The sequence below is a fragment of the Mustela nivalis genome (genome assembly GCF_964662115.1).
Source record: "Mustela nivalis genome assembly, chromosome: 6".
Taxonomy (NCBI): domain Eukaryota; kingdom Metazoa; phylum Chordata; class Mammalia; order Carnivora; family Mustelidae; genus Mustela; species Mustela nivalis.
Genome location: NC_139025.1, coordinates 32,314,204 through 32,326,695, shown reverse-complemented (window position 1 = coordinate 32,326,695; position 12,492 = coordinate 32,314,204). Strand labels below are relative to the sequence as shown.

The 12,492-nt window shown below is 41.3% G+C and overlaps 1 protein-coding gene across 4 annotated transcripts in view; it reads right to left on the bottom strand.

Annotated features, from left to right (window-relative positions):
• The window catches only part of DCAF5 (DDB1 and CUL4 associated factor 5), a 100,284-nt gene that overhangs the window by 57,965 nt on the left and 29,827 nt on the right, over nt 1-12,492 (bottom strand). For 2 of the 4 annotated variants that reach the window (XM_082733978.1, XM_082733976.1), the window contains exons 4-5: nt 11,903-12,042; nt 10,076-10,205 (exon numbers count right to left, since the gene is read on the bottom strand). In XM_082733978.1, the coding sequence (XP_082590104.1) occupies nt 10,076-10,205; nt 11,903-12,042 (270 nt within the window). The remainder of the gene's footprint in view (nt 1-10,075; nt 10,206-11,902; nt 12,043-12,492) is intronic. The other 2 variants (XM_082733979.1, XM_082733977.1) reach the window with 1 other exon arrangement.

The window sequence follows — 12,492 nt, the reverse complement described above, 5'->3', positions numbered from 1 at the left end:
ATTTACATGGAATCATGCAGTATGTATCTTTTGAGACTGGGAAGTTCGTTTTTAATCTATAAAGGAACTACCAAACTATGTTTCAGAGTGGCTATACGATGGTACATTCCCACCAGCAATGCAGGAGCGATCCAGTTTCTCCACAACTTCAGCAGCACCACTTGTATTTCAAAAAGCCAAATTAGAAGTCGGTCAATGTATTTTAAAACAAAAGTAGAGACAAAGCTAGACATTTTTAGCATCCTTATGGATATATCTAATGCCACCTATGAAATATTTTTGTAACAACAACCAAAAAAACCCCCCAAAAATAAAACCACCCACAAAACCCTGAATCACTTCAAGCCCCTTAATCTAAAAACAGTTTATAGGAAAAAATGGGTCAGAAGAAACATGCTAAACGACAGTGTAAAATGCAATCACTATAATCTAAAATGTGAGAAATTCCGTAAGATAAATAATAGTTATTTTAACAAATAGATTTGCAATGGAAAAATGTGAGAGGCGGGAATAGTTATTGATTAAGAGAGTCAGAGGCCATATTAAATAATTGCTTTGTATGAACCCTATCTAAATCCTGAATCATTTGTAGCATTCATGAGACAATTAAGGAAATTTTCTTTTTTTACGATTTTAAGTAATCTCCATACCCAACGCGGGGCCTGAATTCACAATCCCGAGATCGAGTTACATGCTCGGGCTCTCTGGTTGGCAGGGAGCCTGCTTCCCCCTCTTTCTCTCTCTGCCTGCCTCTCTGCCTACTTGTGATCTCTCTCTGTCAAATAAATAAATAAAATCTTTAAAAAAAAAAAAGAGTTACATGCTTTACCAAATGAACCAGCCAGGTGCCGTAACAATTAAGGAAATTTAAACACTAATTAAATAGATGCAATGACATTAAGAAGTTATTGTTATTTCTTAGGTATGATAATACTGGGATTATGTTTTTTAAAAGAATTATCTTTTTTGGAAAGTAATTTAGCAGTTCCTCAAGAAGTTTAACATAGGATTACCATATGACCCAGTAATTCTACTGCTAGCTATATACCTGAAATAACTGAAAACAGATACTCAAAACAAATACTTCTTCATGAATGTTAATAGTAGCACCATTCATAGTACCAAGAAGTGTAAACAACTCAAATACCTATCAAAGGGTGATTAACAAAATGTGGTATTTCCATACAATAGTATATTATCCAGCCATAAAAAGGAATGAAGTACTGATACATGCTACAACATGGATGAGTCCTGAAAACATGATGATAAGTATAAGTAGCCAGACCAAAGGTCACATAATGTGCGAAACAGCTGGAACAGGTAAATCCAAAGAAACAGAAAGCAGAGAGATGGTAGCCAGAAGCTACCAAGAGAAAAGTATTCTGGGGAGTCACAGCATAAAGGGTATGAGTTTTAATTTAGGAGAATGAAAATGTTTTGGAACTAGATAGAGGTTATAAAACACTGTGAACATGCTACATGCTATTGACCTTTTCACTTTAAAATGGTTAATTTTATGTTATGTGAATTTTACCTCAATTTATTTACTTATTTATTTTTAAAGATTTTATTTATTTATTTGACAAAGAGAGACACAGCCTGAGAAGGAACCAAAGCAGGGGGGTGGAAGAGGGAGAAGCAGGCTTCCTGAAAAGCAGAAAGCCCGATGTGGGGCTCGATCCCACAACCCTGGGACCATGACCTGAGCTGAAGGCAGACACTTAACGACTGAGCCACCCAAGTGCTCCTGAATTTATCTCAATTTAAAAAAGAATTATCCCGGGGCGTCTGGGTGGTTCAGTGGTTAAGCGTCTGCCTTCTGCTCAGGTCAGGATCCCAGGGCCCTGGGATGGAGCCCCACACCGGGTTCCCTGTTCAGCGGGGGGTCTGAGTCTCCTCCCTCTGTCACTCCCCCTGCTCTCCTGCTCTGTCAAATAAATAAATAAAATCTTTAAAAAATAAAAAGGAAAAGAATTATCTTTCAGAGATACATATTTACAAAGTATTTACAAAGAAATGAGATCATGTTACAGGGAAATCGATTCAAAATAATTGGGAAGGGAGGTCACAGATGAGGAATAAATGAAGCAAGACTGTCCATGGGTTAATTACTGAAGCTGAGCAATAGGTACATTAGTATTCCTTTTACTAATATTTGTATCTAAAATTTTTTTAGGGCGCCTGGGTGGCTCAGTGGGTTAAGCCGCTGCCTTCGGCTCAGGTCATGATCTCGGGGTCCTGGGATCGAGTCCCGCATCGGGCTCTCTGCTTGACAGAAGCCTCCTTCCTCCTCTCTCTCTCTCTGCCTGCCTCTCTGCCTACTCGTGATCTCTTTGTCAAATAAATAAATAAAATCTTTAAAAAAAAAAAAAAAGATAAAATTTTTTTTAACCACAAAATTTTTTTAAAGAGAAAAGATTTGATTTTACAATAAGAAAGTCCACTTGATTTAAGGATTTGATATCACTTCCTTCTGAATAGCAATATTCGGCAATATTAAAGGAAGGATATGGACTGGTACATGCTTCCAGAACTCCCATCCATTCCCCAGATGTTCTGAGTTCTCTTTTATAAAAGGCACATTTGTGCTTGTGTAAAGGAATGGGAATGGGGAAGCTCTGGCCTAAAATCCAAAGACTCTGGATCAGAATGAACACAGAAATAAATTCAACATGGACCTTCCCCTACGCCCCCAACCCCAACCCCTTTTAATAAAAAATTTTATTAAAAAATTAAAAAAATTTTTTTTTAAATGGTTAAAAAAAATTTTATCTTTTTTTTTTTTTAGCTCTTTTTTTTTTTAATAACCATCTTGCAGGAAATGCGACGTTGCTTAATCATCTGGAATAGCCGTTGCAAATGGCAGATTCACAGGTCCTGCCTCAGGCCTTAACAATTCAATCTCTGGATCTGTGCTCCAGGAAGGAGCATTTTAACTAGATTCCTAGGTGATTCTGATGCCCTCTAAAGTCTGAGAATACCTGGGGCCCGGGTGCCTTCCAATGGACAAAGCTGATTCTAGAGCTCCACCTCGTGGCCTAAAAACAAGACAGCAACTTCACCAGAATCTCTGGCTTCCCCACAGAACTCTGAGAGGCAGTCAAAATCCAGGAAGAACCCTTACAATCTCCTTTAGGGATTTATGCCTTAGAGACAAAATTTTGACCCATGCCATTACACTGAAGGAATTAAAAGGTCCAGAAAACATTACAGAAATCTTACTCTGAAAATGCAGACTATTTGGGTATAAGTATAAAACTGCATTCATTTGTTATTTACTGAACACAATAGTCTAAGTGTTGTTCTAGGTTCTAATGATCAGAGATAAATAAAACATGGCCTTAAAAATCCATAGGAAAACGTGACAGAGGTGCCTGGGTGGCTCAATCAGTTAAGCGTCTGCCTTTGGCTCAAGTCATGATCCCAGGAATCCTTGGATTGAGACCCACATCAGGTTCCCTGCTCAGCAGGGAGTCTGCCTCTCCCTCTCCTCCCCACTGTTGTTCTCTCTCGCTATCTCTGTCTGACTGTCTGTCTCTCAAATGAATAAATAAATAAAGGAAAACATGACAGGTAATAGTACAGCTCAGGACAAGCACTTCATTTCTGAGAAGCAATTCCTGGGTACTGGGAAGGAAATAAAAAATATACTCTAAGTCTAGCTGGAGATAAACACTCCTATCAAAAGATCACTAATGATGGCAAAAGCAGCAATGGAGCCACTAAGCCAAGCAACATGCATGCCACAGACTGTAAGTCCTTTAGAGGCTCTGAATAGAGATCCCTTACTGCAGAAGAAAAAACTTCATGCACTGGCACATATTCTGTACCCAGACTGTACTAGGTGTTGGGGACACAGTGAGTAAAAGAAGCTTTTTATTTTCTTTTCAGAGTACCATGTACATAAGTATGTATGTATTTATTATTATTATGTTCAGTTAGCCAGCATATAGTACATCATTAGTTTTTGATGTAGCATTCAATGATTTATTAGTTGCATATAACACCCAGTGCTTAAGAATATGTAACAGGGGGCACCTGGGTGGCTCAGTCGGTTAAGTGTCTGCCTTTGGCTCAGGTCATGATCCCAGAGTCCTGGGATTGAGCCCCAAGTTGGGCTCCCTGCTCAGTGTGGAGTCTGCTTCTCCCTCTCTCTCTCTACCCCCTCCCTTGCTCTCTCTCTCTCATGCTCTCTCTCAAATAAATAAAATCTTTAAAAAAAAAAAAAAAGGTATGCAACAAAGGAGCAAGGGTGCTTTTCCTGAGGAGTTACCATTTGACTGTGGACCCTGACAACTAACTAAAATTTGGCCAAAGAAAAGCGCAAAAAAATTTGAGACATACTCCTCTATGTGTATTTGTATATGGAAGAGAGTACAAGGAGAGAGAGAAGGGACAATGGCACCAGAGAAGAAGCAGACTGCTTACTGAAGGAGTTTTTATTTTATCCAGTAAAGCAGGTCATACATTCATTCCAAAAAACATTTTCTTAGAGCATCCCACATATAGGTTCTGGGGATATGGCCATGAACAAAGATATCACGAATCCACTAAAACTCCTGGGTAGGGAATGGCAAGAGTGATGTTTAAGGAAGTGTACTACATGGCAGAAGCAAGAGGCAAGCTAAGAAGCCAGTAGTCAGTCCCTTCTGAATAGAGCTATGGGCCTGAGATGGAGGTAGGGCTTTCAGAACTGAAAACAGTGGCCAGGCACTAACACATAGCAAGGCTGGGTATGGCAGAGGGGCAGAGAGATAGAAAAGGAAAATAGGACTCTGGGCTTTGGGCCAGGATGACTGTGGGAGTGATGGTGACACTGATAAAAAGAAACAAGAAAGAAATACAGTTCTAGAGAGAAAACAAGTGCTTATTATAGGTTTTGGTGGATGGAACACCTGTCTGAGTATTGTATAGGTATGTAAAGATGGGTGAGTGGGGAAAGAAAGAAAAAAAGGAGTGGCTAACCAGAAGGCATGTCCCCCAATTAGAGCTAATCATTCTGACAACTAAATGCCAATGGTCCCCAGCTTTTCTCTTGCAGTTTTCTACAGCACCATCCAAACTGCTGGGTCCTCCTGACTGTCCTCTCTCCCTCTTTTGTTCCTTCAAACCATTTCCTAAAGAGCTGGTGATATTGCTACAACCACTGGCATCACAGGGAAGGCAAGTAACCAGGTGAAGATAATAGTGATCTCCGATTTTTTTAAATGTACTTTAAGATTTTATTTATTTACTTATTTGAGAGAGAGAGAAAAAGAGTGAGAGGTCAGAGGGAAAAGCAGACTCCCCGCTGAGCAGGGAGCCTGATGCGGGACTTGATCCTAGGACTCCAGGATCATGACCTGAGCAGAAGGCAGTCTCCCAACCAACTGAGCCACCACCCAGGTGCCCCTTTTTCAAAAAGATTTATTTATTTATCTATCTATCTATTTATTTATTTGAGAGAGAGAGAATGAGAATTAAATGTACTTTAAATACATTAAGTAGGGGGTCTAGGTGGCTCAGTTGGTTAAGCATCTGCCATCAGCTCAGGTCATGATTCTAGATTCCTGGGATAGAGTCCCACGTCAGTTTCAGTCTCCTTGCTCAGTGGTGAGCAAGGAGCTTCTCCCCCCCCAACTACCAGCTTGTGTGTCCTTACTCATGCTGACAAGTAAATTTAAAAAATAATAATTTAAATAAATACATTAAATATACTTAAGTAAAGTATACTAATTCTAAGTATATAGCTCAGTAATTTTTTTACTGAAGTATATACCCATGAAACTACCACCCAGATATTAAACCCTGGAAGCTTCCCTCATGCCTCCCTAAGTCAGTACCCTTCCCAAACGTCACCACTATTCTGACTTCTATGACCTGCCTGTTTTTGAAGGCCATATACACTTCCTTATCTATCTGGCTGCTTTCATTCAACATTCACCCACGTCAAAGTGGGTACCTACAATTCATTCTTATGTCTATGTGGTGTTCCAGTATGGCTATTCTGCAGTTTACTTATCCATTCTCCTTCGATGGACATTTGTGTTGTTTCCAGCTTTTGGTTGTTATGAATAAAGCATCTGTGAATATTATTATACACAAATTTGGTGGAAGTCCGTACTCACTTCTCTCAGATATACCTAAGGGGAGATTGCTGGTCATAGAATCACATGTGGAGTTTTAGCAGACATTGACAAAAGAGTTTTCCCAAGTGGTTGTACCAAATTACCCTCACCTAAAATGTATGAGATTTTCAGTTGCTCCACACTCTTATCAACACTTGGTACTATCAGTCTCTTTAATTTGAACCATCCAGGATCTACAGTGATAATTTACTGTGGTTTTAACTTGCACTGCCCTCAGGAGTAGTGAAGCTGAATGCTTTTCAAATGTTTATTGGCTATTTGGTCTACCTTCTTTTGTGAAGCACCTATTCAACAGTCCTGCTCATTTTAAAAGTTCCATTTTCTTTTACTGATTTGTAGTTCTATTGCTGATCTGTAGTTCTATTAGAATAGATTCTGTAGATAGGAATTCTTGTTCAATACATGTATGATGAATATTTTTTCCCAGATCATGGCTATGGCTTGTCTTTTGGCTCATCTTTTCACTTGAGCGTCTCTGATGAACCGAAGTTCTTAATTTGAATGAAATCCAATTTAACAATTTTTTTCTTTCATGTAAAGTGCTTTTTGGGTCATGTTTAAGAAATCTCTGTCTACCCTAATGGCCTTGCACTCTGGTCTGGACAGGCTCATTCTTTAAAGTTTCAACAAACACCAGAGCATGAGCACCTTCTCCAGCCTCTGAAGCTGTACCCTGAGCCCCATTATAGCATAAGCAACCCTCAAAATGCAATGCGGAAGAGATGGTCTGGTTTGTTCAGAAGGCAAGGAGTTACATTTAATTTGGTCTCTACAGCAGCAGAATTGAGAAAGTCCCTGCAAAACAGACATCTAACCTAGAGGTCTCCCAAAGCCAGGTGAGGTCCTGAGAGCAATTTCTTTTTTAATAGTAGGAATTTGCGGGGCACCTGGGTGGCTCAGTGGGTTAAGCCTCTGCCTTCAGCTCAGGTCATGGTCTCAGGGTCCTGGGATCGAGCCCCGCATGGGGCTCTCTGCTCGGCAGGGAGCCTGCTTCCATTCCTCTCTCTCTGCCTGCCTCTCTGCCTACTTGTGATCTCTGTCTGTCAAATAAATAAATAAAATCTTTAAAAAAAAAAAATAGTAGGAATTTGCACTCGGTGCCCAATTTCATATGTATCATTTACACACCACGTGAAAACACCATCTTATAAGGTAAGTCTTTATAGGAATTCCTGGCTTGCCCTAGTTTTATTATTGAGTAGGAAAAAATCACTCTCCTTCTTATCCTTGTCAAAGCAAGACACTATTACCTATCACAGAACAGTTTCTGACAGCAAGTGACAGAAATTAAAGATACAAGAAGGGAGAGAGGTGGTGTGTGAACAGTCAGCTGAAACAGGGAATGAAAAGGATGAGACAAGCTGAGTAACAGCAGGGGAATCTTTACTTTTTCTGAACTCCCTCAATGTTAGAAGATGGCAGATCTGAAACCTATTCAGAGGCCATTGCACCAGTCCAAGCAAGACATAACTGGGATGTTGGCAGTGACAAAGAATAGGATGGCTGCAAAAAGACATCAGCAGAGGGGCGCCTGGGTGGCTCAGTGGGTTAGGCCTCTGCCTTCCACTCAGGTCATGATCTCAGGGTTCTGGGATCAAGCTCCACATCAGGCTCTCTGCACAGCAGGGAGCCTGCTTCCCACCCCGCCCCCCACACCGCCCACCTGCCTCTCTGTCTACTTGTGATCTCTGTCAAGTAAATAAATAAAATCTTAAAAAAATTATAATAATAAGTAAATAAATAAATATAGAGCCATTAATACGCTGAATAACTTTTTCTTCTTGTGGGTCAAAGGTCTCTAGGAGAACCTAGTAAAAACTCTTTCCCAATCCCATGTGTACTCAGTTGAATACACAAGCACACACAATTTTACTTGCAATTTTAAGGGGTTCACAAATTTCCTAAAATATCTCTGTAGACTTTAAGTATCCCTTAGAACAGATCTACCTTGTTCCAGGGTTGTCGTCCCAGGGGATTCAGAATTGCCCCATGATCTAGGTTGAGGTTTCTAGGCAGCTGTGTTCAGGAGACAAATCATCTACTGCCAACTCAGCATTATCAATCCTGCACGGAAATGACAAAGCACCCTCTTTTCCTTCCCAACACCAATTTATACTGAGAGAATTCAAACAGAAAAGATCTGTAATTTAGTCCCAAAATACCAGCAGATGAAGAACAGGACCCCAAGAATATTTCATGCTCCTTTTCTGCCTCATTCCCATAGAACCCCAAAGAACCTTAGAAGAGTTGAAAGAAACAGGTAAAAACATCCTAGTCCACTGTGCTCCTTCTTTTTATTCCAAGAAAGGAATCAGTTAAGAATATCAATTAGCCTTATTAGATGACTTTTCTCCCATATGGGCTTTGAAAACTACAGGTTACCAAGGAAACCATATAACCTCACCCATAATTAAAGACATAAGCAAAACAGGAAGAGAATATTTCCCCCCATAAGACACTGTAAGTGTTGGCAAGGGTCTGGAAAAATATGTAGTCATGCATAGTTGGTAGGTTTGTAAATCACTACAGTCTTGTGGTGACAAGACAATGTGACCATTTTTATCAAAAAATAGAAAAGCATACACCATTTGATACAGCAATTTCCTATAGATATTTTTGCAAAGGTAGGCCAAGATAGCTGTGCCAATCAAGCTCAAGGCAACGCACTGTTTATAATGCCCAAACTGGAAACAAGAAGTCCTGGCTGTTAGATACACCATATAAATGGAACATCATGCAGCCATTAAAAGAATGTGCTAGAGGGGGTGCCTGACTGGCTCAGTCAGTGGGGCATAGGACTCTTGATCTCAGGGTTGAGAGTTCGAGCCCCACATTGAGTGAAGAGATTACTTAAAAATGAAATCTTAAAGGGCACCTGGGTGGCTCAGGCAGTTAAGCATCTGCTTTCAGCTCAGGTCCTGATCCCAGAGTCCTGGGATGGAGCCCCATTGCATGGAAAATTGTGTGTGCTTGTGTGTTCTCCCTCTCCCTCTGCCTGCTGCTCCCCCTTTTTCATCGAGATCCATGAAATAAATCATAACCTCGCTTACTTTCCATGATATTCTTCTGCAATACTGCTTTACAAAGTAGGAAGTTACCTCCATGCAGAATTTCCAGAAGAGCAGACAATGCATGTAAGTCTTTTATTAAGCAAAGCTAGCTTTAAGTACAGGTGCCATAAAAAGTTGTCCATGGGCTTTAAGGAACATGAAAAAGCCTCCTACTCACCTCCACCTACACATTTCCCTTTGTGATGCCTGAAATTCTCCCATTAGTGACTTGTATATCATTGGTTGAAGATTGTCTTAAGTGTACTCTTTTAATAATGCAATCAGAAGGGAAAATACATTAGGTCCCTAACACTATAGAGCAGTGGCTCTTAACCTTTATTGTCTTAGCCACTGGTTTCTTTGAGACACTTAAAACAAAACAAAACAAAACAAAAATAAACTCCCTTCACAGAAAAATGCACTTAGATGGGTACATAATATAATTTCCACACAATTTGGTGGATTCACAGTTCTCTCAAAGCCATGTAGAAAACCTCTCCTGCCTAGAGCTAAGAATCCCTGGTTCAGTGGCTAGGAGTTTAACAAACTCTCCTCCTCCGTCTCCTCCATCCCCCCTGCAAGAGTTCCCAGGCATCTGGGGAACTCTGGGCTTAAAGACAGAAGGCAGTACTGAAGGGAGGTTCTCATCTATTTGCCTAGAACTGACTTGTCTAGAGTCAGATTACAATTTATGAGTCCCTCAGCAAGGAGTGTGGATTTCTCAGACTGCCTGTCTCTTGGGGACAGGGCTCCCCTGGCTTCACAGGCACCAGTATATGTCAGGAGATGGCCAACTGAGATCAATGGTCAAACAGGTTTTCACAACCCTGCTGATCACATCACCTGAAAGTTGAGGCAGGGGCAAGTTTTAACACCATATGAATAAATGGGGCTCACCTCTGAGGTTTTCGAATATCCCAGAGTCCCACTCCTTCCTTTGAATTGGCTGTGGCCAATAACCTGGGCTCCACAGGGTTAAACATGACACTGTGAAAAGCGGATGGATAGTTTGCCAGGCAGAAGGGCTCTGTGAATAGAGAAATGACAATCAGCCCCAGAGCTCATTCAGTGCCTCTGGGCCAGAGGCAGTCAAAGCAGGAATGTGACCCTGTAGAAACCATCCTAGTAGCTGGAGCCCCAAAGTAGTACATCACCCCAGCAGTCACCCCTGCTCATTCTCTGCACACACTTACGTCTGAAAACAGCAACTCTATCACATATAAACAAACTGGAAGCTATAATACTCAGAAACACTGAGTATTCTACCTCTTCAGATCCTGTGACAAACGGAAACGGTCACAGGAACTGGGAAGGTAAGCTGTTTTACAGTAAGTAAGACTGAATTCCACATGAGCTGAAAAAACTCACAACCGATTACTGATAGGATTATTATACCTTAATCCAAATTTATTAGTTTTAGAAATTAAAAGTTTTGAAAACTACACAAAGATTTAATAAAGACAAAGAAAAACAATGAGAAAATTGAAGGTGAGGAAAAACAATAGCACAGTGTTCTCTCTAAATTGCTCCCTAAACAATCTAAGAGCCTCAGACTAGAATTCTATGATTTCATCCCCAGTATTGGAATATTTAAAAAAAAAAAAAAAGAAGAAGAAGAAGAAGAAGAAAAGAAAGGGAAAAAAGGAACCTAACACCTGAACTCTTACATCCAGCCAGCTCCTAATCAACTTCACTCAGAAACCCTGCAGGCCGCTGCCTGTATTAGTGGGCTCCAGGCAAGGAAGGAATCATTCTGCTACCCAGGACATACTTTTGTGTGGCAAGTGTTTAGAAGCAACAGACAGAAAGCACTGCCCAGTCTAGGATTTCCACATGGGACACAGCAGAGACTCTGGGCAGTCCAGACAGAGGACATGGTGACTCAACCCCAGCTGCTCCTTGCAGCTACCTTATCTGCCTGACCCCAGAAACAAGCTTTTCCTATAGCCCGAGTCTCTGTGATGAGGCACAGCTCTGCATGTTAAACGCTTTGACTATAGAATAATAAGATCCAGATCCTGTCAGACAAGACAGGCAGGAGAGTAATTCTGTGTACACAGGTATGATCAAGACAAAGCTGCACTGAAGGTGGGGGCAGGGGGAACACCGAGGGTGATGCTGGAGGAAAGTCTTTGAACAAAAACAGAGTTAGAGAGTGAACACTTTACTCAGGAAACAAGCTGAAAAGATGTGTTTCCTGAAAAACTTCAGAGAAATTCAACAAAACAATCCTTCATTTTATACTTCAGAAGCCCAAAGGGCACTCCTAGAGGAGGAACTCACCTGGACAATCCCCCTTAAACGGGGTGCATCTGCCATCGTTTTCAGTTTCTATACACAAACACCAGAACACCCCCGTTCTCTGTGAATAACCAAGAACTGTGTGTGTCAGCACCATACGGAGCTGGCCCCTGGTAGCTGCCCTCTACAGTGAAGCCCTGCATCTTCTATTCCTTGAGGCCACTGAACACCAACATACGGTGGCGTTTCCGACAGGCCCAAGGTTTATGGAGGCTCACAAGCGACTGAGAAGGCCTAAGAAAGGTGCCTCACTTCTGGCTTACGCACATGATGGGACGTCTACAAACACACATCTATGCCCCACCATGAGAGCTGTCTCTCCCTTTCCAACTCTCCCACGCAGGTTACTCAGGTCATAAACTGCTTCTGCAATGAACCTGACATCAAACTCTTCAACACAGTCCAACAGCCCTTTGACCCTACCTCCATGGGGAGACTCCCGGATGTCCCAGATGAGAACCCGGCCATCATCTGAGGAGCTGGCAAAAATGTTGTCATTCACCGGACTCACTGACAAGCCATATACTGCATCTTCGTGAGCAAACACATCCAAGGTCTCGCTGCTGAGAGACAGAGAGCAGAAAGAGGCACACAGGCACACACATGCACACAAAGACTGCAGAGTCCCAGCCCTCAAGTTCCTCACGTAGGGCTCTCCCTCATTTTCAGCAAAAAGTCAATCGAGCGAAACCCAAAGGATATTGTATTTCTTTAAAAAGTAGGTACCCAACTTTCAGGTAAAAAATAAAAATTCATTAGAAAAGCTTTTTATAGATTTCATGGTTTGTTTTTTTGCACTAAATGAGCATAGTTGAAAAAGTGATTCAATAGATGAGTTTAGTGTTTTCACTTCCTGCGGAATTTATCTGCTTCTGTACAGAGCTGGGGGGTGGTGCTTGATTTTCAAAAACAAGCGAACTTCAAAGCAGTCAGATCTGGTATCAGCAGGGGAAGAAGAGGATTGATGTGGCTGTCTGGTATGTGAGCAAGAGCATGGCCCTGGGACCAGGCAG